The sequence below is a fragment of the Gopherus evgoodei genome, chromosome 7 (genome assembly GCF_007399415.2).
Source record: "Gopherus evgoodei ecotype Sinaloan lineage chromosome 7, rGopEvg1_v1.p, whole genome shotgun sequence".
NCBI lineage: Eukaryota > Metazoa > Chordata > Testudines > Testudinidae > Gopherus > Gopherus evgoodei.
In genome coordinates, this window is record NC_044328.1 from 111,787,514 (window position 1) to 111,812,874 (window position 25,361).

The following is a 25,361-nucleotide window of genomic DNA, read 5'->3' on the forward strand; positions in this document are numbered from 1 at the left end:
CTCTAATTTAAGGTTTCGTGTGCCATTAATACATTTTAAGGTTCTTAGAAGGTCTCTTTCTATAAGTCTATAATATATAACTAAACTATTGTTGTATGTAAAGTAAATAAGGTTTTAAAAATGTTTAAGAAGCTTCCTTTAACATTAAATAAAATGCAGAGCCCTCCGGACCAGTGGCCAGGACCCAGGCAGTGTGAGTGCCACTGAAAATCAGTTCGCATGCTGCCTTCAGCACCCGTGCCATAGATTGCCTACCCCTGATCTATATTGTGCCATGCAAACCTATCATGCTATATAAATAACATACATCATAATTACACTTATTGACTACAAAGCACTTCATAGATCAAGCCCTAAGTTAGGTATGGAAAAGGGAGAAAGAACATTAGACAAGGGGCATGGAAAGAGAAGGACAAAGTTTAAGTAAAATTGGGATATGTGGTTTTATGTAAACATTGTTCTTTCTTTACCTCACTTCTTCATCTGATGTGTCTTTGCCCTGTCTCACTTGGAATGCCATTTACTTGGGGCATGATCCTCTGGAAGGTTCCATGCAAATTTACATAGCTAATAATGGCATACTGGTTGTAATAAAGAAGACAACACCTGCTAGCATGACAGAAGAAATCAAATCGAAAAACTAATGAGAGGGAAATTAGGTTGAGAAATCACCAGCACTTTAGCAAAAGAAAGAAAGGCATTCATTTGCAGTGGCAAAATCACCAACCCTCCAGTTAAAGTGCAGTTTCTTCCAGGACACAAATTTTTGGAAATAGTTTTCAGCAGGACCAAATTCTGATGGATAAATTCTCAACATCACAAAACGGAGAACCCAATAAGAGTAATCCTCATTATACTGCACTGAAATAGGTTCACTCTTAGATTCTTTATATGTCTGAACAGGTCAACAGGTCTTCTTGATCCAGGAATGCTTGTGAATATTCAGCAGCCATTGATACGGGATGATGGTACAGTCCTGCTAGCTACAGACTCCAAGGTAATATTCCATTCATTTTATTACAAATCTTACATTTTATTTACTAAATTATTTTGGGTATATTTTTAAAAAGAAATCTTTCTGACCCCTTTGCAGTCACAAAAGGTCCTTACCTCGGCCAAACGGTTGCTGTCCTACTACAAAAGGGTAGAGGGCATTAGAAATTGGAGAGACCTCCACAGTGCCACAAGTGGAAAGGAGGGCGGGTCTAGTGGCTCTGTCTGTGGAGATTCACTCATGGATTATTGTCCCCTGAGGAGGAAGATGGAGTAGGGAGGTTGCTGCAGGCCGCCCTGAGGTTGTTGTTGCCTTTCTGTAACATGTAGTTTGAGGTGATAATACCACTGTGTGCTGAAACAAATCCTATATTTTGGGAGAGAGAGAATGGATGATCTAGAACAATGGTTCTCACACTAGAGCCGCCACTTGTTCAGGGAAAGCCGATCGTGACTCCCATTAGCCGCAGTTTGCCACTCCAGTCCAGTGGGGGCTGCAGGAAGCGGTGCAGGCCGAGGGAAGTGCTGGCCGCCCTTCCTGCAGCCCCCATTGGCCTGGAGCAGCAAACCGCAGCCAGTGGGAACCGCAATCGGCTGAACCTGCGGACACGGCAGGTAAACAAACCAGCCCAGCCCTCCAGGGGCTTTCCCTGAACAAGCGGTGGCCCTAGTTTGGGAACCACTGATCTAGAAGATCTTTTTCATCTTCAGCATATCTGATTCAGGGGGACATACTTTTTTTCCCCAGATATAATTATGCGTGAATTTAGGTTGATAACCCTGTAGTTGATCCATCACAAAAAAACACACCAAAAGTCAGGAGAGAAGGTTTTGGAGAATTTAATGATTATCCTTAGCCAAATGTCAACCACTGTCCTTCACTGTGGATATTCAGGAGGAAGTGAAACCTATGTGAGAACAGAAGAAGGAGATACAGAGGATTTAATAATTATGAAGTGATTACATTACATACAGCATTTCACCTAACTATATATAATTTTGATCCATTAATATGGTTTCTTTCTTTGTAGGCTGAGACAAGTCAGGGTGCTTTAGGAACACTGGCAAATGTTGTAACATCCCTTGCCAGCCTCAGTGAGTCACTTAATAATGGAGATACTTCTGAAATCCAACAAGAGGATCAATCTGCAAGCGAGATCACTCGGTATGAATTTACTTTGGCAGCTTATTTGGAAGGTGAACATATACATTATAGATTCATGCCACACTAGTAATGACCTTTTTAACTCACTGTATAATTTTGTTAATTGTCCATGTTTGGCTGCTGCTATTGACCAGAACTTCTGCTACTCTGAAGAACTCTTTTCATTCATTTTACTGTTATAGATGCTCTCCCCTATTTAGTAACAAATGCAGTATAATAAAGCAGGGCTGTATTTGATATTTAATAAGTTACAGGAAAAGATAACTGGTTTGTGACACACAAATATCTTTCCTTCAAAAATGCTGAAAATCGATAACAGTTTTGTGTTATTTCAGTTTTTTACTTTGAGTGTGCACGTTTTTTTAGTGTTTGTGAAAGTAATGAAATAATAGCTACAGTGCTGTGTCAAGTATAGTACAGGCAGATGGTGTGCAAGCTTCTCCCACACAATTGTCATGAACTTCAGTCCTGGCCTTTAATGTCTCCAGATTTACTCTTAAATTTTCCCTAAGACAAGACTGACAATGTGATTTGTAATGTGGAAAAAATTGGGATTAGGTTGACATCAACAAACCTTGTCTTTTATGGCAATCCAAGGCAGAATTTGAAGCCCAGATCTCCAAAGTTATCTCAATTTCTTGTTTATTTCAAAATCAGGAAACGGAAGTAAAATCTTGCAACTCCATTTTTTTAATTGTTTTTCCCCTCAAAAATGGTAATATGTAATGCTAATGTATGAAAACAGGAAAAAGTTGGATTTTAAAGTAGTTCTATCCCTTCTTTTCCATATAAGTTCCTAGGTTAAAATTTTTAAAAATAAAAGCTATCTTTAGACTCCTAAATAAGCTAACTGATTTTTAAAAGTGCAGAGCACCTGGCTGCTTCTGCTGATACCAACTTTATACTTTTTAAATCTGGGTCCCAAGGAATAAATAGTTAATGTGTAAACATAACAGCATTATGAAATACCATAATGTGAATATGAGTATGAAATGGGCTCAATTCTCCTCAAAGTCTGAGCTCCGGTCATTATGGGAGTGGAGTTGTGGGGTAACCTCAAGGAGCTGGTTGCATTTCCCTGATTTTGCACTGGCCCAGCTGCAGTTTTAGTTAGAAAGAAGCCTAGGGACTGCTTAAATATATGCCATTCCCATAACATCCCCAAGAGACCTTATGCCAGTGGAGGATCCTTGTAATGAAACCTCAAGGTAAGAAAGAGGAAGGTGGGTGAGCAGTGCAGGAGCCACAGTTACTAGAATAAGAAAGAGCAGCTGGGGCAGGACTTATGCCAGGGGAGAATTCCTCTCTGCAAGGGAATTTTCCATCAGACATATATGGCCAGAACCTACCTGGCCCCTTCACACTGCCTGAGCAGAGCAAAAGAACAGTGTATTGGAGAATCTGGCCCAGAATCTGTGCCAAAAAGTTTCTGGCTTATCTTCTAGATGGAAAAACTTGTAGTGTTTGATTTGCCCTCTACTCCAAATTTGTTAATGGTTATAAGGAAATAAACTTGTATTGTTTCTTCATTTATTTGCAGGGCATTTGATACTTTAGCTAAAGCACTTAATACCACAGATGGCACAGTAGCTCAGAACTTGGCAGATGGGATGGATCCTGCAGGAGGAGGGAATATTCACGTAATCAGCAGAGATCAGTCAACACCAATCATTGAAGTGGAAGGACCCCTGCTTACAGATACACATGTCACATTTAAGGTGGGTGCTTCGTCAAATATCTTTTGGCAAAGACATAACTTGGAATAATTTTAGTATTGTGTTTTTTTTTATCGTTGTAGTTTACCATAGTCAGTATTGTCTAGTATACTAGCTATTGTTGTTAAGGACATAATAAAATATTTCCACATTTCCCTTGCACTTTGTATCCTGGAGCACTGCATATGCACTCTCCTTGGGACCTGTCAGTTGACAGTGGGATGATGTTTGTTTTAGATTTACATACAGTACTACTGTGAATCACTTATAGTGTTAAATATAACAAATACTATCAAATGTGTAATTCATATACATTGTTATTAAATATTTTGAACTCTCGACTTTGGTTGGTTGAGGCATCCTCACATCAAGGATGTTGAAATTTGGGCCATTTTTTAAGGATTACAACTATGTTCTTGATAGTCATTATTTGGCAAACTGTTGTTATGGAATTGCAGAAAGGATTGCACCTAGAAGCAGCTGTATCTTCAAGTGAATTTGAGCAAGCACATCTTTTAGATATGTTGTATGGGAGAAACCAGTAAGGATGTTCCTTCTTGCTGGCAAAGTGCATCAAGATAACGAAATAAGCAATGTAAAGGAAAGCTAATCTGTGTACTTCAAGTAAAACTGTGTTTTTTGCAAGTGTAGATTCATATGGCATGGCTTTTCCAGAATAATATAGATTTTAAGTAAGTTGTAATTTTAAAGAATTGCACTTAGTTTAAGATCTGATTCTCGTCCATTTTATAGTAATTGTGAAGCTAACGATGCTGCACACAGTAATGAAAATTCAGGGATAAGTGTTGTTGAATTAATATTAAAGTACTTTTACAGTAATCATCCCATTTGGTTTCCCATCTTATTCCTTTCATACCTCTCCATTCCCAGCCTGTTCTTCTTACCACTACTACTGAGTTATGTGCTGAAGTTTTACTAATCTAACTCCATGATAAATGGCAATTTTCAGCAAAAGTTTCTGAATGCAGATTGCATGTTTTTATTCAAGTTTATTTCGTTCATAATAAACATTGATTTATGTCTGACCTGTACAGATGATACTGTACTCTTATTTCCGTGCAGCTAACAATGCCTAGTCCAATGCCAGAGTACCTTAATGTACATTACATCTGTGAGTCAGCATCACGGCTGCTTTTCCTCTCAATGCACTGGGCTAGATCCATCCCTGCTTTTCAAGCACTTGGGTAAGTGAATATTTTTCTATTAAGTCATTATTTAAGTATTAAGCGGAACATTTTGCAACTGGGTTGATTTTTAAAAGATAAAGTTAATTAATTAGTTTATAATAAAATGTTTAAAATGTATAGAGACTATATAGCATTTTTCTACATTTTTGAAGAATATGAAAAACAAGATGACTGACTTGGCATTATAGTGGGTAATGAGCCTGTATTGTGAAATTGAGTCAAAAGCAAGCGACTTATTTTTGGACATATAACTTGGCATAGATCATTTCTCATAGCCAATGCATCCAGCCCCAAGCACTTTTGTTGATGTTTTTTTCTAATTTCTGTTATTTGTCAATATCTGCGTGTTACTATGGTGACTAGAATATACTGTCATTATAATTTATAACCATAATTTTACACGTCAGACCTATAGGATAATACCAACATGAGTTTAATACTTGTTAGAATTGTTTGTTTGATTTGTGTCTTTATAGACAGGACTGTAACACAAGCCTAGTTCGTGCCTGCTGGAATGAGCTATTTACCTTAGGCCTAGCACAGTGTGCCCAGGTGATGAGTCTATCTACTATCCTAGCAGCTATCGTCAACCACCTGCAGAACAGCATACAGGAAGGTATGTGTTAGGTCATGCTAGGTATTAGGTGCATGTTAGGCAGGCGTGTGCTACTTTCAGCAGTAAAGAGTTAAAAACTTGTGTCTGTACATTTTTTTTTCACAAAGTATATTCCAAGGAGGAACAGGTATTGTTCCCCCTGAGATCCAAACACAGAAGGAAGGAACCCTCCAGTATTCCTCAACAGGATGTATGAGTCAATCTTCCCGACTTCACAAAGAACTCTCCATAGTTCTAGGCTACATCTACACTACAGCTGGAATCCACGCTCTGAGATCAATCCACCGGCGGTCGATTTAGTGTGTCTAGTGAAGACATGCCAAATCGACAGCAGATCACTCTCCAGTCAACCCCTGTACCGGACCGGAGAGTTTCTCCTGTCAACCCCCTGCAGTGTAGACCCCGCAGTAACTCGACCTAAGATATGTCGACTCCAGCTGCGTTATTCATGTAGGTGGAGTTGCATAGTGTAGGTCGACTTACCGTGGTAGTAAAGACATAGCTCTAGAGATCAATGCATGGGGTGGGGCCCAGGCTAGAGGGGACACACACAGTATCTCTCCTTCCTCCCTTTTATCCATCTGAGAGTCTACAAAAAAAGCTGATGCATCTCGAAGCTACATTAACTTTTCTGTGAACTGCTCTTATTGAGAGTTCCAAACAGAGTCCCCATTCGGGGTCCCTGGCAGTGCAGAGGCAGAACAGGAGTCCAGGAAGCTTAGAAGGGCACTGGAGTGTGCTGATACAGGGTTTTAGCATAGATGGTCTTCTGTGTCCAGCAGATTTCTCAAGATATGGGCTGAAATCCTGCCCACCCAACAGAAGAATTCAAAGGAAGCACTGTAGAGTGCACACCATAGAATTTTCCTCCCATCCTAGAATTTCATGTGGGTATTTTTCTTTGCTGGAGGTGATAAAACATTCTCTCTCTCTCTCTCTCTCTCTCTCTCTCTCTCTCTCTCTCACTCACACACACACACACACACACACACACACACACACACACACAGCACAAGTTGTTTACAGTTACACTTTTGAAATAGTTGCTGACCATCACTGCACAATAATTACTGCAAGTATATCACACTGTCAAAATATAAATATTTAATTAATGGCTGTGTCACAAAATTATATAAAAAAGCTCAAAACAAACTGCCTCTTGCATCATTAAGAAGATAGGTATCTTTTTTGATTCGGTGTTAACCTGCTAATTTTTATCTCTAGAATGGAGGATGATCTGGTACAATTGGCTTTTTTTACAGGGAGGATTATGCAAATTAATATGATTGATATGGGTAACTTTTTCTTTTTTTATAAATGCGGGAAATTATTTTGTCTGTAGGAAAACAAATCAGTAGTGACAGCCTGAAGTCTGCAAATACAATTTATCTTTACTTACAGAAGTAGAAGAACCAGACGTATATGTAGCCAGAAAATTACAGAATACTACATATGTCATGAAACTAGCAAGGATTAGTACCAGGATGAAGGTACAAAGATAAATACATTTTTAAAATCTACATAGACTGAGTAAATACCAAACCATGAAAACAGTTTAAATATCCAGGTGACTGTAAAAAATAGTCACAGTTAAGGATAGGCAAACCTCAAATGATTTACCCTCATTAATAATCATAATTTTTCTTGGAAGGATTCTTCCATGGTGTGGATAACCTTTAGATACAATGGAACTGATGTAATTCCACTGTTAATGTGAGGGCAACACACAAAGGGGTCAGGATTCTGTGTACTCTATATTAGATCCCAGCACATCATGGGGTTTTGAGGGGATGATGGAGAAGCAAAACCAAAGGATCTGTGACTATGTTCACTGGACATTTTTTTTTCCCTTCCCTCCCTCACATCCATGAGGAGGATACAGGAGCTGTAGAGGTCAACTGCAGTTGCAGCTCTGAAGTAGCTGCTGTAAATTAGAGCAGCTCCTGAGGCTGTTCTAATATATTCCAGGAGCCATTCTTGCCACCAGCCAGTTCAGAATCTAGGCAGTAAAAAACTGTATTAAAGCCACCTTTGCCACTCCTCTCCGTGGGCTGTGCCTTCCATGGGTGCCTCTTGGAAGCTGAGCACAGAATCTGCATATGATTTTTAAATTCTGTCAATTTAATTTCTTAATAATAAAATGACAGCCATACCTTACAAACTGTCTACTGCAGCAGCTCTACTGCAGTGGTTCTCAAGCAGGGGTCCAGGGCCCCCTAGGAGGGCACAAGCAAGTTTCTGGGGGTCCTCCAAGCAGGGCCAGCATTAGACTCGCTGGGGCCCAGGGCAGAAAACCTATGCTCTACTGCATGGGGCTGAAGCCCAGGACCCTGAACCCTGCCACCTGGAGCTGAAGCCAAAGCCTGAGCAATTTAGCTTTACCAGAGCCCTGTGCCATGGGGCCCCAGGCAATTGCCCTGTTTGCTACCCCACTACCACCGGCCCTGGCTTTTATATGCAGAAAACCACTTGTTGTGGCACAGGTGGGCCATGAAGTTTTTATATCATGTTGTGGGGGCCTCAGAAAGAAAAAGGTTGAGAACCCTTGCTTTAGTGCACAGGGAGAGGGGCATGATGTGAAGAGGCAATGGAGGGGGGCTTGAATACCCTGCATTCCCTGAAGAGTGTGCCCTTCAGGTTTTCTCTGCATCTGAGAATGGAGTGGGGCTTAAAGATGAAGGATTAGGTTACTGCCCTGCAAGGGGTTGGAGATTACAGCAGCTCCAGGAGCCATAAAATGGCATTACCATTTCAGAGCCTGAGTGAAAAGAATTTCATTGTCAGCCCTGACCCTTCCAGACCTCCTCAGTACCTAGCCTTGTTACTTGGGATTTGCACTGAGAAGAGGATTTGGCTCTATATAAGGTCATGTTGTGTCATTTCAAGGTTCTGACATAAGGGTATCAAGTTAAGTTTTTTACTATTATTTTAAAATGGTGAAGACAAAACACTAGAAATTTATCTAGGAAGATTATGAGTATTGTAACCATTCTGGGAAAGTCTAGAATTCCAGCTGTTTTCCCTGTGTACTTTTCCACTATTGTTTCCTATACATTTAAAAAATAAAAATGTGATAGCACCTGCATCACCCTGAATAATCACAATACAACAATCAAAGTTCTATCTTAGAAATTTTATTATATTTTCATTCTCGTTTTCAAGACATTATGTAAAAATGTCTAGGTTTTTCTTTTCAATTTTTTTATTGTGGTTGCATAAAATATATACAGTAATCCTAAATTACATACAAAATCCATTTTAGGACACCCAGGGCTAAGCAAATCTATGCAGCCATTAGCAGTACAGATGATGGTAATAATACTTAAGTTATAATTATATGAAATATAAGTATTAGAAGTCATACATGGAGTAACGTTATTTTAATTTGTATTTTTTCTTCTGAAAAGTTTGATACGTGGTAGGTTTCTTGATCTGACTTAATTTGATGACGTTAATTAATGGAAATCGTGTCCAGATAGCTGTCTTAATATAATCTTATGTTTCTATCTGTCATATTTCTTTGACTGGTCTTCAAATATGCAGCCAGGGGAGGAGGAAAAGGAAAACTGTTTCTCATTTTCTTATCAAAGTAGGAGTCTTTTCTTCCCTTTTTAGCTAATGCTTCCTGAAACAAAGTGCCCCTCATATATCTCCTCTTAGGGTTCAACTAAAACTATGGAACTTCAGAAAATTCATAATTGGTGTAGCACTTTTAAACATTTTTAAACAGAAAGGAGATGAAGCCAACACAAAGGACATGGTAATATGAAAGGCTGAGGGATCAACCTGTGTTACAGAGTTAATTGTACTCCACAAGAGGGGGAAAGGGTACATACTACAGTGAACAAACAGTTTATTTCTAAAGGAATAGATATCGAAAAAGATGGCACAGTCATATTGCATTAGCCTTTCACTTCTGGACAGCCAGACTGACTCCCGATTGGGTCACAAGTTACAATAAGGTAATTCAATAGTCTGCACCTAATCTCTCACTTTTGTCCACCTCCTCAGAGCCCCAGTTTAATTTATAGCACCATTCAGCACATTCTGCTTAGGAGAGGCCCATCACTGGAATAACATGAGTGTTGCTGGTTAGGGTTTAGATATATTGGCAGATCTTTGTGGAAAAATATTGCTTTATGTTTGCCAGTACTGGGCCTGACTCCAATTTATTAGTCCTCAGTCCTCACTTCCATGAATATTAATTCATGCACAATATATTTTTATATGGTTAAAAAAAGTTTATAGTACAATTCAGAAGGTTTAAAATTTCATTTGATCTATTCCTATAAAGGGGATGGGTGTTGGTTTCATTAATTTTTCAAATGTATTTGAACTCTCTTAAGAGAGTGTGTAATGTCTGTTTGTAGATAAGCTTTCCGGAGACAGAATAAAGCAAGTCATGGAACACATCTGGAAACTTCAGGAGTTCTGTAACAGCATGGCCAAGCTTGATATTGATGGATATGAATATGCATACCTTAAAGCTATAGTCCTCTTTAGCCCTGGTAAGGCATTTGGCAACCATTATAATGACCTTCCCGTGTTTCTAACTACAGTTCAGATGCGGAACTTACAAAATATTAATCTTTTGGCACCAGGAGATTTTAAAGAGAACCAAATATCCAGTGACGAAGAGACTGTTCTACTGAGTTGTTCATAAAATAATCTCACAGCACCATAAGACTTTAGCATCAATATCCCCTTTTAAAAAATAACTTTTGGGGCACCAAATGTAATTGATTTAAGACTCCAGAAATTCCACATATTTTATACATACTTACATACATTTAAAGGCCAGATTCTCAGTCCCCCAGCTCTTTCCCAAGCTGCTTTGTGATACTCAGCACAAAGCCTGAAAGCTGCTCTAATAGTGCAGCTGGGGATTATCTTGTGTAAGGGGATCCCTGAGTTGCATAAAGCTGTGCTATCAATTTCCAATCCCTCCTCTGTGGATGGGTCATGTCAGGGTTGGGAGTAGGCATGTGTGACAGATGACTGGGAATTTGTCACATTTCGTTTAATATGGAATATAATTAATGGTAAGAATGGTATGGGGAAATATATCCTCTGGCTATAATGTGAGTTGAAAGTCTACTATGGTTTAGATACATCCTCCAATAAACACAATATCCCTCACCCCACCAATTTATTAATAAGGACAATGAGCATAAGAGCTGATAATTAAAAAATATACAATGGACATTGTTTATGAGATCTGAGGATTTCCTCAGAGAGGACACCTTTGTCGGGTATCCATGGGCATATCAAAGTACAAAGTTATGATCAGGCAGGGAAAGAGAAGTTAAACGTTCCTGGGACATTGAAACGGTAGATAAAAAGTGCTGACAGGCTGAGTGAGAAGGAAGCTCTTTCTTAGAAATGTAGGGTCTTTACTTTTATTTCCACTCTAACTAATTCTAACTGCCTCACTGAGTTTTACAAAGTATTCAGAGTAGGGATGTCATGCAAGCCTTTTCTTTTGCTTTAATATTTACTCTTAATAAATCTTGTTTTAATTAGATTAATTTATAGTCTTGGCCTGTTGCTTTGGGGACTTTCTCACAGACTGTGCCTTGGGTTTTTCTGTAGTTATAATAATACTTAGCTCTTATCTATGAGCTTTTGATGAGCAGATCTCAAAGTTCTTTACAAGGAGGTAAGTTTCATTATCCCCATTTTACAGATGTGGAAATTGCGCCACAGGCAAGTGAAGTGACTTGCCCAAGGTCACCCAACAGGCTGTTGGCAGAGCAGAAATAGAACCTAGGTCTCTTGAGTCCTAGTTCAGTCTCTCTCCACTAGGCCACACTGTAAGAGATGCTTCTAGCTGATGTGGGAGGAGAAAGACTCCAGGCATAGGCCTGCTCTAGTCCTTTTTAAGAGAGCAAGAAGGAACATGACACTTGTGGCCCTATGAGCCTATCACTGAAGAAGTTTTTGCATAGCCTCATATATGGCATTTTTTGCCCTTCTGATCATTTGACTGCTCAGTGAGGAGCTGAAAGCATCTGGAATAGTGACAACACAAACCGGTGGAGGTTTGGAAGTCAAAATCTTGAAAGCAAGAAATTGATTACTCTGCCTAGGGAGTTCAAACAGAGGGAAACCCGTTTGAAATGAGAAGGAGCAGAAACAAATGATTATGCCCTCAGAAGCTGTCCACTCTGTAGCCTGATTGGACCCATTGATAGCAGGTGTGCACTCAGAATTTATGTGCTTCCAGTTCTGTGGGCACAGCCAGCTGCAGAAGGAAAAGTGAATGCACTAATTCTAAAGCCAGGAATGAAATTTTAGCCAAATACACATATTACAAGACCAACAGTGAGCAGAAAGTACAATTACAACATCAGCCTATATATTAATGAGCAATGTCTGTTCATATTACACACAACTCATAACAAAATCATATTAGTTAAGCATGTGTACATAAATGATAACATTATGCATTGTGTCTAATACATTAATTTGCAAATAATTCATTTAATAACATATATACTAATGTCTTTGAAAATAATGTACATAATCTCAGAATGATTTATTGAGATTTAATGAGGTACTTACTGCAACTATCATATCAACATGGTACCCAAGAGGAAGAGTTAAATGAAATTAAGTGGAAGATTCTTTGTAAGTACTCATGTCTTATTTTATGGTGAAACCATAGACATTTGGAAATGTTTTCTTTCTTTAGATCACCCTGGTCTGACAAGTTCAAGCCAAATAGAAAAATTCCAAGAGAAGGCACAGATGGAGTTGCAAGACTATGTCCAAAAAACCTATCCGGAAGATACTTATAGGTATTTATTTTTGATACCCTGAATAATTCCATGAGCAATGGTTGCAGCATAAAGACATAAGAATGTTGTTAAATTTAGTTTTGTGGGGACTCAGATAAAAGATTGAGGCCCATTATAAAAGCAGACAGGTTTAGTTTAAACAGGGCAAGGGGCAGGATTGATTGTCTGCAATTTTTTTAATTTTATAGAGACTGGTGTAGGTATGTGGGAGGGAGTGTTGGAGTAGGTTATTATTTTTAAGTTAGAAGAGCCAAATAGTCTGAGACCATAAAAGAGCTGAACCAATTCCTGTCCTTCTAAAGTTTAACAGATTATGTATGGGAAATTTCATGCATCTGCAAACTACCAACATGAAAACCAAGATTTATATGGGGAATACTAACTAAGCCCCTTAAGCTTGTAATTAGAAGAAATTGTACCTACCTATGTTTTTGGTTTTTTCCTCCATTTTTTAATTTCCAGGGACATTTGTCTGAAATGTTAGATGCACAGCATTTCGTTTGTTTCCTAATTAGTTTGGCTTTATCCCTGTGAAGTGAATTGCGCCACTGAAAAATAAAAATCTTCCCCATGCAGTGATACTTCTTAACAAAGAATGAGGGAAGGGAAATTCATAAAGGGCTGAATTTCCCAAAGACTGGCCTCCCTTTTTGTGAGGGCAGTTGGCACCCTCCTGTTCACTTGTGGGTGAATTCAGAATACTTGCACTTCTAAATAATTGACTGCAGGCATAAATCGGGTAGAGGAGAGTATTCAAATTTATGGCTACAAAAAGGGATGCCAGACTTCAATCCCTTTACAAATGTATCTGTGTTAGCAGAATTGGTTCTACACAGAATGTTTTCCACAGCTAGCCATGAACCATCAATAGGTCTCTTGTTTTATTACTAGAGGGCTCTGGTGTTATATACTTTAAATAATTTCATCAAAAAACTTAATTTATTTTGATTTTTTTTGTCATGTGATCCTGCTATTTAAACAGGGTAGATATGCTACAGAATTACTGTACAGTAAAACTGCTTTTAAAATGTCAGTGGTGGTATAAGGTTAGCTTCTGTATATTTTAGTCACTGTCTGTACACATTAACAAAACATGGGGTTTGGGACTAGCATAAGAGGGAGCAACAGACCCTTCAAAATTCCCCTTTCTTTTCAGATATTTCTGCTTCCTTTTTTATACATACGCATGCCTCTCTTGCTATCTGGTTTTTCATTAACAAGTTGCTAGGCAACTGAGAGTGATGCGGTATAGATTATTTAAACTAATTAAGCATTTTGCTCTTAAAAATGTGAAAATGTCCTCATTACTCAGTATGAGACATTGTCCTTAGCTATATAACACTGGGAATTTCAAAGGCAGTAGACTTAAAGAACTGTGCATTTTTCATTTAATTTGCAAAGTGGAAGAATAAGCATAGACATTCTTTTCAGAAAAGCTAAATTAACATAAATTGCCTTTCTTCTCACCCATGAGTTTCTTTAATAATAAAAGCAGGCCCAGCTCTTTAGCAGCACAGTAGTTTAGATTTATTTGCATTATACCTTTTCATAATCTCCTGAACTTCTTTTCCAGGTTAGCCCGGATTCTAGTTCGCCTGCCAGCACTTAGACTGATGAGCTCTAATATTACAGAGGAACTTTTTTTTACTGGCCTCATAGGAAATGTTCCAATTGACAGCATAATCCCATACATCCTCAAAATGGAAACAGCAGAGTATAATGGTCAAATAACTGGCACATCTGCATAGTCGGAACAATGCATCTTGATGGATCAAAGTAATTTTAGTTAAACAAGTACCTACACAATTAAGAGAAATAAGTTGAAAAAAATGACTTTTTGGTATGTACAAATATTTCCAACATGTTACCTGTTTCCTACCAGACTGCTTCTTGACTATTTATTTCCAGTGACAAAGTATAAAAAGCTATTAAAACACCTCCAACTAGGACCCTTTTCTGCCACAAGGAGTGTTTTGATGCCTTTCATTCAAAAGGCTGTAGATTACTGAACATACTTTTAACATGCTTTGTATTTAGAAATTAACAATGGGCAAAAATAGAGTTTTATAATGTCAGAGATTAGTATTAAAAATTACTAAAAGAAGAACAGTATGTATATATTTAAATTTTTCCTTGGAATTAATATCTAATAATTACCAGGGTATAATGATGATAGCACTTTCTAAGCACTTCTTGTCAAAGCGATAATGACATCAACATTTTACTTATGAGCAGGGCAAATGGAAAATTGCATATGTTTTGGTCAAAATGCTAGTAATTTCTGTGAAGGCCATAGGAGACAATCATTTATACTACAAAAAATTGCTATTAATAATGCTATGCATTTAATGGTAAAGTGGAAATTTAAACCAAATTTCTACACTGTTAGCACTAAACTCTGCTAAATTAGTGAAAATGAGGTTTATTTGACATAATCATAATAACTATAGTATAATTAGCAGCATTAATAAATGCTACAAAAATTGCCCAAATTGGAAGGCAGAATACCAATTTCTTGCCATAGTAATAATGAAACTCAGATTCCTGAAAGTTTCAATTCCTGCCTGGCATAGATGTTTACACAGTTATGATAGATGTTATTCCAACAGGATGACTTTTGGTTGTGGGGGAAATCAATCATGGGGGAAAGCAGTCATTAACTGGCAGGGATGCAATCCTTTCAGATAAAGTCATGCACTCCTAGGCTCTGTGTATACTTTTTATATTTCCAAATTCATTCCTTCTGTCTGCAGCCCTAAATGACCCTCACCATCCTAGGATTCAAAGGGGATGATTGTGACTTCGTTAGAGCCCATAATGCTGCTGTCAGCTAAGGGATAAGTGCAGAATATGAGATTCTCTTCCTTTCCCAGGACTGAGCATCCTGTCTTTGCAGTGCTCCCTACCCTGTTCTGACCCAGTTCTAAACTGGAGTGTCAGCTGGGTTTTTTATATTCATTCATGTGCAGTTACAGTTAATGATGATTGTTTGGAGTTAGAATACTAACAATCTTTGTTTTTATCTTGGGTAGTAACCTATCAAGTTGTTTTATAGGATTCACCTGTTCCTGATAATATTGCATTTATTTTAGTATAATTTATTAATATTAACACTGAATATTTTAAACAATCAAAATTCATAAAAAAGAATTTTGTCAGAAGAGTTATAGCTGCATTAAGCTGATTCTTGCTTATTACATACATTCATTAATTACTTTAATGAATTTACATGGCAGTGTCATTTTCTACTTGTGTGTGATAAAAATATAAATAATGAATTCAGCACTTTTTTGTTTCTGGTGTTGGTATTGATTTAGAAACATTCCAACAGGATAGTTTTTTGTCTCTAAAGGGTCTGAACTATAGTCAAGGATTTTGAGCAACTCCTTGCTAATGTTTTAGTAAGTCCTGTCTTGGTACAATTCACTCTTATTGTAAGGCTCTCATTTGTAACACTCATTCTGATAAGTAAGGCTATGTAATTTTAGCTCCTAAGTACATTAAACTCAAATAGAATCTCCATCTTTATAAAGTTCAGAAATCTTGGTTCTCAAGAACAGTGGTATAGACAGAGTACAATGTAAAGGCAGACATCTGCAATACTGCAACATCTTCTTCCTAGGCTTTTATTATCGTAAATTAAGTTTGTCATTTCTTTAAAAGTGACAAGAGGCCCTATATTTTGAACGTCCTTAGGCCAACTGGAATGCAGACCTTAGCCTTAGCCATTATATTATAGTGTCACTAGTTATAGGGTTGTGTCAGCACTTCTGATATAAAACCCCTGTTTTAATGGTTTACTACTTGGCCTTAGAAATTAGTTGTGGGCTGAATTTTAACATACAAGGTACTTGCCTTGGAAACAGAATTTCAAAGAAAAGTTATGGCCATTTTTGTGCAAAAGTGAATGTTAAAGGTTTACTGTTTTGCTTGTTTATTTAAAAATATAGAGTGCACATTGAACGGGTTTTTTTGGGGGGGAGCTAATGGCAAAAGATTAGCAGGTGATATTTAATGACTTGTATAGTGAAAATAATTAAAACAGTCAAAATAGCATTTTAGAGGAGTGTGAAATATTCATAAACAAAAAGTATAGTAAACCACTGGAAATCAACATTTTTCCAAATTTTATTATAAACTTGAGACCGTTTTCATGAAAAATGTTGTTGGACATGTACATTTCTCAAGTAAAGGGTCTCATTTGCTGGTAAAAATGAGCCCAGGCTTGACTAAAAATGGCTTCTCTGTTGAAAATGTGCAAAAAATTGTTTATTTTTTCATTGTGAAAATAGCCATTTTGAAAAAGGAAACCCACATAAAACTAAGCTGCGGAGTAAAATCACATGAAACTGCTAGCATTTATGCATAAAATTTCATAAATCAAAAATGATGAATTTTTGCACAGCTCTGTTAACATATATAGAATGCATCCTACAAACATAGGACTATACTGTTCGTCCCTTATTCTGCAAGTAGTTTCATGGACTTCAGGAAGACTTTATGTAGAGTAAAATGCTACTGAGTGTGAGTATGGGTATTGCAATCGAGCCCATACTTAGGATTTATTTTTTTAAAGTGTAAATATACTTAATGGATAGAGTGAAGCAGTTCCATAATTACACTTTTATTTTCAAACCCTCAAATTACCACCTTTAAACTTTGAAGACTCTATTCGTGTAGCATCATTGACATGGTTTGTCAGAGCCAAGCTAACGTAGCCCCCATGTCATTAATAAAAAAGAATGTTTTCTATAATCATATGTTGTTTTGATTTTAACACAATCAGTTTAGATGGTAGAAATTTGGACAGCAGATGGTGGATCCCACAGTTTAGGAGATATTCAGGGTCTCAGCTATTTGAATACAAGTTATAGATAATAGGATAGGTGTGGATAATAAGCTTCATGCTTCTTTTTCACATGCTGCTCAAGAGCTACCATTAACATTGAGCCAATGAATTGGTATGCTGGAAAGAGAGAGATGCTGTAAAAGAGGCACTTAAAATATTATTGTCCTATTTAAAATTATGGGCTAAACTCCATTGTGGTATGGCTTTTTTGCACCAAACCACTGAGGTCATCTAGCTGTGGAGCCATCTTAACTGGCTCCAGAAGGACCATCCTAATATAAGGCTGATCTGCCAGAGGGATGGAGCTGATTTAGGTGTTCCTGTGCCATTCCAGCCGCCTGTGGCTGGGATAGCAAGGGAAAAAGGCATGGCTGGGGAAAATGGAGCATGACCAAGTTGCCCCTGCGTTATGCTAATCATTGGCTGTCTTTTCAGTTCCTTGTGGCCATTGCAACTCACGTGCTGTTTCAACATAGCACAGGGGGAATGGCCTGCACACAGCAACTCCCAAGATCATAGGAGTGCAAAGGTGAGCTTTCCGTCATCTTTGCACACCACTGACCAACACTCTTCACAGTTAGGCTGCCACATAGGACCTGATCCCATATGTTCAAATAGTAATTTCCTTGCCTATGTTACTAATAATGCATGTGATTCTTAAAACTGAAAGCGTATTGCAGGTGTAAATTATTTTCTGCCATTTATTGGCTTGTTTGTGTACCCTCTCTATTTCTTAAGGATTGACAATGAGAATAGACTAGCCTGGTTCACTTTGGTTTCTAGTCAGTTTCGCTTTAAGTTTCTCCTCTCTGAGCACAAGACTGCACTTTTGTATTGTAAATATAGATTGGGAATATTTTTGTTTGTTTTTCTTTTGAAATAACAACAACAGAATTATTGGAAATATTTGTGTTGGTCTTAAACTTGGTAAAAACTTACTTTTACAAACCTAATTGTGTGGCCAGATTTGATCTGACAAAATGAGGAGCCAAAGTACCATAGCCTGATAGTAATTCTAGAAAACCTTGCATCCAAGTAAAGTTCCTGCTAGTGCCTCAGAATTAGCCCTTCTTCAAAACCTGCTGAAATATCATTGTGCTGCTTTTAAAAGAGTATTTAACTCAATAGAAGTGTCATGGTGAATCAAGCTTAACCATCCGTATATAGCAGTAAGATTTAGTTCATACAAAAACTGAAATTCTGTGTTGGCTGAAATTGTTTGGAATGCAATAAGTGATGATAACTCCCAAGTCTGTTGACTATCAGGGTATGATGTGAGGCCTGTTTTCCCATTCTTTCAAGAAAGATGTGAGTTTGGAGTTCGTATGTGGGTATGAAGGAATGGTTATTGACAGTTATGAAGGGTTAATTTGGGTATGCAACATTTGGGCTATTTTTATAAGATTTGTAATTGTTTTTACTGTATATGCACCTAAAACAAACAGGCATATTTTAAAAATCTAAATAAAAGTAATTCTCCTTAGTCACACTGACTTGTCAAACTGCAAACAGGATTAAGATTAGATTATTTTCCTTTCACTTCCACTATTTGTAAATTAGAAATCACCCTTGGAAGCCAATGGTGTTACTCTGATGTAAGACTAGTGCAAGGGAAAGGAGAATCAGAGTCCAAATCTTTAGATGGGGGACACAGACTCAGATTTTGACTCATCTTAAAACTGTTAGAATGTAGACAATGTTTAGATTATAAAGGCCCCATGCAGCAGAAAACTGACTGCTGGCCAATGGAAGTTTTGGCTGGCTGTGTAGTCACATTTTTGGCAAGACTCATCATTGACCTACAGCCCCCTTGCACTGTAATTCCTGACACAAATGGACTGTAGGGCAGGATAAAGTCCGCTAATGAATAGCATTGACTCAATGCAGATTCTGCGCCAGGAATCGAGCTGGGTTTGCTCTGCCCCCCATAGAAGCCTTTGGCACTGTATATATTTTGCGGTATATTGGGTAGGAGGAGGCTTGGCCAGAGCACCCCTTTGCTCTGATGATTTCCCAGTGTTGCAAAACCCATAAGGGTCCTAAGCTGCACAAGGGGCTAACCAGTCCCTAGCATGTCCTTATTATGAGATGTTTTTTCTTTGGTAGAGGTTGTGTAATGATGAAAACTGCCCCCTTTTCATTGTCAGGTGTATCGAATGGGGTTGTTGAAATGATGTTAGGAAACACTGAACATTTTCAGAATATTCTCCTACCTCAACCTCTATATGGGAAGGAGTGGTAATTAGGATCTTTCCCTGACCTACTGACATTTTTAATCAGGGAAGAATTTTAAAAGCATTACCTAACTTAAAGAACTGACTGACAATGCCCCTGTGAATGGATTTCAGCCGGGAACAGGGGGGCCTGTCTGTCTAAAGAGTCACCTATAGCAAGTGGAGATCAGAAAAGCCCTTCTGCAGTAGCAAAAGGGATGGGGCACCCAATCCATATCAGACAATTCAGGAGTTAGCATTGGTATGTGTACACACACGCTTCAAGCAAACCTTTTAACACGCTAGATTCTCAGAACTGTGCTGACATCACTGCTATTCTCACTTACATTTAAGGCACCACTGACATAAATAAGAAATTAACAGATATCACAGTTCCAATCATGGCCTCAGCTGCTCACTGCTGGTATCGTGGGATGTCTGCCCATACACAGGGAGACAGCTAAATACATGCCATAATAATACTGCCCCAAGGCTTAAAATGCAGATTTATCAGCAAGTATTTGCAGGTTCAAATCTCCCTATAGGTAAAGGATTTTCTTTTTAATTTTGTTTTATTTTCCTTAATTTGATTTGACATTTTTCTCTTTCAATCCTTGTCTGGAAAATTTTAAAAAGTGTGGGTTTGTTTTTCCTTCCTCCTCTCTTACCCCTGAAAAAGCAGAGAGATTAGAAGAAAAGCAACAAGTAGCCTCAGGTACATCTCCGAATTTAGTTCCAGGAGTGCACCAGACCCACCTGATAGCAGCAGCACTGCAGCTATCCTGGTTGGCTCCCTGTGTAAGCATAGACTTACTATGATAGTAGCAGAGAACATCTGCGGTCACAGTACATCTTTGTACACAGATAGAGCCAGGAAAAGAAGCTATGTTGGCTTCTACTTCATACAAAACGGGGGAGGGAGAAGGTCAGAGTTACCAGATACAGAAAGATAAACTGAGTAATAATAGAAATGTTGCTTTCAAATTTGCAAGAGGGCCTTATAAAGATCGAGGAGTGAAAAATCAAAAACTATTTAAAAAATATGTTTGACGTTCCCCCTTTAATTCTGAAATTGCTGTGTCAATTGAAAGGTGTCTTTTATAGGACTGTCAAGCCCCTTAGAAATAAGGCTACATTTATTTATTTTTTTTACTAAGGATGCCCTAATCCCCTTTTTAGCCTGTGTGATATAAACCCACCTTAATGGTTATCAGTATTAAATGTGAAATTGTTTTGCAAACATTTAAAATGTTAGCCTTAATGAAGATGGAAGTTAAAATGGAATACACATACAAAATTTTTAAAAAGTCAAATATATTGGAATTGGAAAGCACTATTGCCTATAATTTCCTTATTGTAGGGCTCTCTATTTATTGTGAAATATGTACTATATTTATCATAGAAAATATCCATGTCAATACATCACAGTGTTCCATATTTCCCAATATCTAACTTACTATTTGGGTTATGTGAGGGCTTTGAAAATGATTACTGTGATCTTTAAATTCATGCTTTTCCTCCCCCATTTTTTTTATATAGTTTTTTTAAATATTTCTTTGTGCCTTCTACCATTGTATATTTCTGCATGTTTAGTAATAGAGCTCATTTGTGTAGCTAATGCATATGTACATAGCTGTATGTATGTGCGTTTGAATGTATTCATATCTAGCTCTGTGTAATATATTATGTACAGTGTATATAAAGTGTGTATGTATATGTACATATATGTAGCCATGTATTCATACATTTTTATATGTTAAAAGAAATTTTATGATTGGGTTGCTAATCAGGACCTTCCTAATTTTAATTTCTTGGTCCAGACTTGGCCCTGCCGTAAGCAGGATCATCTCCCTTAACTTCAGTAGAGTTCTACCTGTTTCTAAACCAAGGCTGAATTTGACACTTTGTCCTCAGTGCTTTTTAAAAAAATCTGTCATTTGAGGTTTTCACATTATTTTCTCAGCCTTTTCTGATGGCTGGTAGGAGCCATCCAATTGAGAGTTAGTAGAATCTACAATTCCCAAGGGAAAACATAAAATAAAAATAGTAAATATTCCTCTATATTCTTGATAGACACAGAGGGGCTTTTTCAAGCCCTCTGAGAGAGGTCTATTTGTAAAGTTTTAAAGTGATTTCTTTAAGTCTGCATTAGTGGCTAATTAGAAGAAAGGCTGCCATATATCTTTGAACTATACCCCACAGAATAAAGTAAAAGGCAGAATGCAATGCATGGTGCAATAAATGTCATTTCTAAAATCTTCAACAAGACTATAACAGTCATGTCATACAGTTTAAGGCCAGAAGGGATCACCAGATCATCTAGTCTGACCTCCTGTATATCACAGGCCAACAACATCACCCCAGCACCTGCACACTAAATCCAACAATTGAAATTAGACCAAAGTATTACAGCCCACAGAAAACTAAACTATCGTGTACCATAGGCAAAGAGTAGTAGGGAGTAAGGTGCACAAGTGGCAGGGAAATGATTTAGTGAGATAATCCTGGCAAGCGATGTGCATCTGCATGCCACAGAAGGAGGCAAAGGAACCCAGAGGTCACTGCCAGTCTGTCCTGGGGGGAAATTCCTTCCTGATCCCACATATGGCAATCAATTAGACCCCAAGCACCTGAGACAGAGATGATCAGTGCCTCCTCAGAGCCCTGACCCACCCTGCCCAATGTCCCATCTCCAGCCATGGCCATCCCAGATGCTTCAGAGGAAAGACATTAAAAAAGCCATCCAGAATACATTGTGGGAGGAAATCCTCTCCTGGTCTCTGCAGGTGGGTAGCTGAAATCCTGAAGCATGAGATTTTAGGAACATGAGACATAAACTGGAAATGAGCTCCAAGGCTACTGAGGCCTGCCCCCTACCGTCAGAAGCAATCCTGAAGCTGCACTCAACAATTTGTCCAGTTCTCTCTTAAAACAAATTAAGTTGTTTGCCCCCACAACTCATATTGGAAGGATGTTCCAGAGCCTCACCCCACTGATGGTTAGAAACTTTCTTCTAATTTCTAGCCCGAATTTGTTCAGGGCCAGTTTATGTCAATTTTTTCTAGTGCCAACATTGTTCATGAGCTTAAATAGGTCTTCACCACCCACCTCCCTGCCAGTATTAACTGCCTTAATGTATTTATGGGAAGTAATCATATCCCCTCTCAACATTATTTTTGCCAGACTAAACAGGCCATGCTTTTCCAATCTTTTCTCATAAGAGAGGCCCTCCATTCCTCTGATCATCCTAGTAGCTCTTCTCTGTACCAGTTTGAAATTATAATTAATCATTTTTTAACCTGGGTGACCAGAATTGTACACAGTATTCCAAAGGAGGCCTTACCAGTGCCTTGTACAATAGCATAAATACGTCTCTATTTCTACTGGAAATGCTTCGCCTGATACACCCTAGGATTGCATTTGCCTTTTGCACAGCAATATCACATTGGTGGCTCATAGTCATCCTGTGATCAGCCCACACACTCATGTCTCACACTTCTTCTGTTGCTTACAACTGTTGAGCTCTTAGCTTGTTGCAGAAATTCTTATCATTAGTCATCCCTAAGTACATGACATTGCATTTTGTATTATTGAATTTCATCCCATTTCTGTCACTCCAGTCCTCCAGGTCATCCGTATCTTCCTGTACAATATTCCGATCCTCCTCTGCATTGACAATGCCTCCCATCTTTGGGGTGTAAAATGTCCATTTTTTTAATAATCAGTATGCTAAATTATCCAATTATATGGAAATTTAAATTAGAGTAAGCCCCAGAATTAGACTACATTCCTCTACACTGTATTCCTTGTTTCTATCGCAGAAGGGCTGAGAGGAGTGTGCTGAAACAGTCCCCTCACATGCTCTATTTCTATAAAAATAGAGATCAGTGGAAACCAGACTGAAGAAAATGATCAGTCAGAGATAGGTAAGAGAACAAAATTGTCCATATGAGATTCAGTTTTTAATGTTTTCTTCAATAGTTTAAAAAATAAAACAACTTCAGTTAGCTATGCAAGTAATATCCAGTTATGGAAATTAAATGCTCAGAAAAGTGAACTATTATTACTGATAAAGACATGAGAAGCACTGAACTTTGTCACAAAGAATTTCTGAAATTCATTTTGTTCTGAGGTTAATGTAATTATTTTTGCACAAGACTTTTTATGTAAATCCAAGTTAGCTGAAAGGAAAATTAACAAGATCTAAAGACCTTTCAGTAACTTAAGTGGTTAAAATATTCTCCCTTAGAATAATTTTGTAAATATCCTGGGCCCAAATCTTTGAGCACTCCATGTGCTCAACTCCCATTGCCATCTGAAGTCAAGGGGAACGCCTCACATGCATAAGCTTTTGCAGGATCAGGGCCTTGGATGTAAAGTCTTTGCTGTGAAGAATACTAAGAATGTGTTCCTTTTTGCCATACTGTTTAATAAACATATGTAGACTTTGTTTCAAATATTGACTTTGTTAAACACCCATCTTTTTAACATTTCAAGCCCAATTTTTGAGGCCTTCTGCATGTAAAATGCCCATTTAAATCAATGGGAGAATTTCTTGCATAAGTTGGCCCTCCTTTGGTGTCATGACAATCATAAGGTTTGAATATTCTTGCTTTTCTGTTGCAAATAGAATGGCAACCTTTATGTCTTTAAATGCTTTTTTATTTCAATAAAATGTTTTAAGGTTAAGAAATGGATTGGGGTGTTGATCAGCATTGCAGCCATTTCAAAGAATAATAATTAAACTGTGAATTCAAAAAATAATGCCCATATTATAAGACTGAAGGGTTATGGAACTCACAAGTTTGAATTTTTTCTCTTTTCAAAGACAAAATGTGCTTAAATATAAATATAGATGAAATATGTTATGTACTATCTTGCAAGAACTACAAGGTGTGAAATCAGCTTCCTGTAGTGTTCAGAGACAGCCGAATTCTGAGAAGCGCTGAGCAGCTTCAATTCCCATTGCAGGTGCTCTGTACCTCTCAGTAATTGGCTCATTGCACATAAAAATCTGTTCCTAGAAACATCTATTACTGCTAAGCAAGTACAGATCCATTTAAAGAGTTTGTTTTACACTGTAGATTTTAAAAAGGGGAATTAATAGATTTCAAGTTAGAGGTGGGGCAATGCTTTAGAAAAGTATGTTATTTATAGAGCATATTTGTTTTTTTATCATCCATGAAATTAAGTTCAAAGTCTGGAATTTTTTCCTATAATCCATCTGTTCTTTAAAATATATTGTAAGCCAGTGTTCAAACACTTTTAGAATTGAAAAATTGCACATTTTTCATTGTATAATTGTATGTATTTGGCATACCTATGAGCTATGAGCTCTTACAAAAATACTCCATCTGTTACAAAAGGAATTGTCTACTATAGTTCCTTGGGATATTTTTTGTAAACCTCTCTTCTTCATTGTTTAGAAAACTGTTGTTTATGCCATTACATTAATTTCAGGTTTAAAACCTGTTAAAGCTGTTGCTTTCTCACAGCTTCTTTGTGAAATCAGCTTTGTACATGTGATGGCATTTAAAAATAATAGCATGAGTTTTTTAATCTGAATTTTATATCTAATAAGTGTCTTCAGTCATGAAGAGAAATTTGCATTGTTGTGTTTGTATATAGAGTATTGCAGTGCATGAATTAGCTTATGCATTTTATTAAATGCTGTTTAAATGTGGCATTATATTGTTGTGGCTTAATACTACTACCGAAATGAGGTTTATACTATTAAAGTGAATTACAAACCTAAATGTATCTTTGATTTTTATAAATGCTTTATTTTTTCTTGAATCACAG

At 37.6% G+C, this 25,361-nt stretch overlaps 1 protein-coding gene across 9 annotated transcripts in view; it reads left to right on the top strand.

The window, feature by feature from the left end:
* NR2C2 (nuclear receptor subfamily 2 group C member 2) overlaps positions 1-25,361 on the top strand; it is a 66,019-nt gene that overhangs the window by 39,817 nt on the left and 841 nt on the right. For 6 of the 9 annotated variants that reach the window (XM_030568228.1, XM_030568231.1, XM_030568229.1 and 3 more), the window contains 8 exons: positions 904-997; positions 2,025-2,158; positions 3,699-3,876; positions 4,957-5,078; positions 5,558-5,697; positions 10,068-10,205; positions 12,392-12,497; positions 14,071-25,311. In XM_030568228.1, coding sequence (XP_030424088.1) covers positions 904-997; positions 2,025-2,158; positions 3,699-3,876; positions 4,957-5,078; positions 5,558-5,697; positions 10,068-10,205; positions 12,392-12,497; positions 14,071-14,245 — 1,087 coding nt within the window. In that variant the 3' untranslated portion in view covers positions 14,246-25,311. Of the gene's footprint in view, positions 1-903; positions 998-2,024; positions 2,159-3,698; positions 3,877-4,956; positions 5,079-5,557; positions 5,698-7,098; positions 7,188-10,067; positions 10,206-12,391; positions 12,498-14,070; positions 25,312-25,361 lie in introns of those variants that run through there. The other 3 variants (XR_004001145.1, XM_030568235.1, XM_030568236.1) reach the window with 3 other exon arrangements.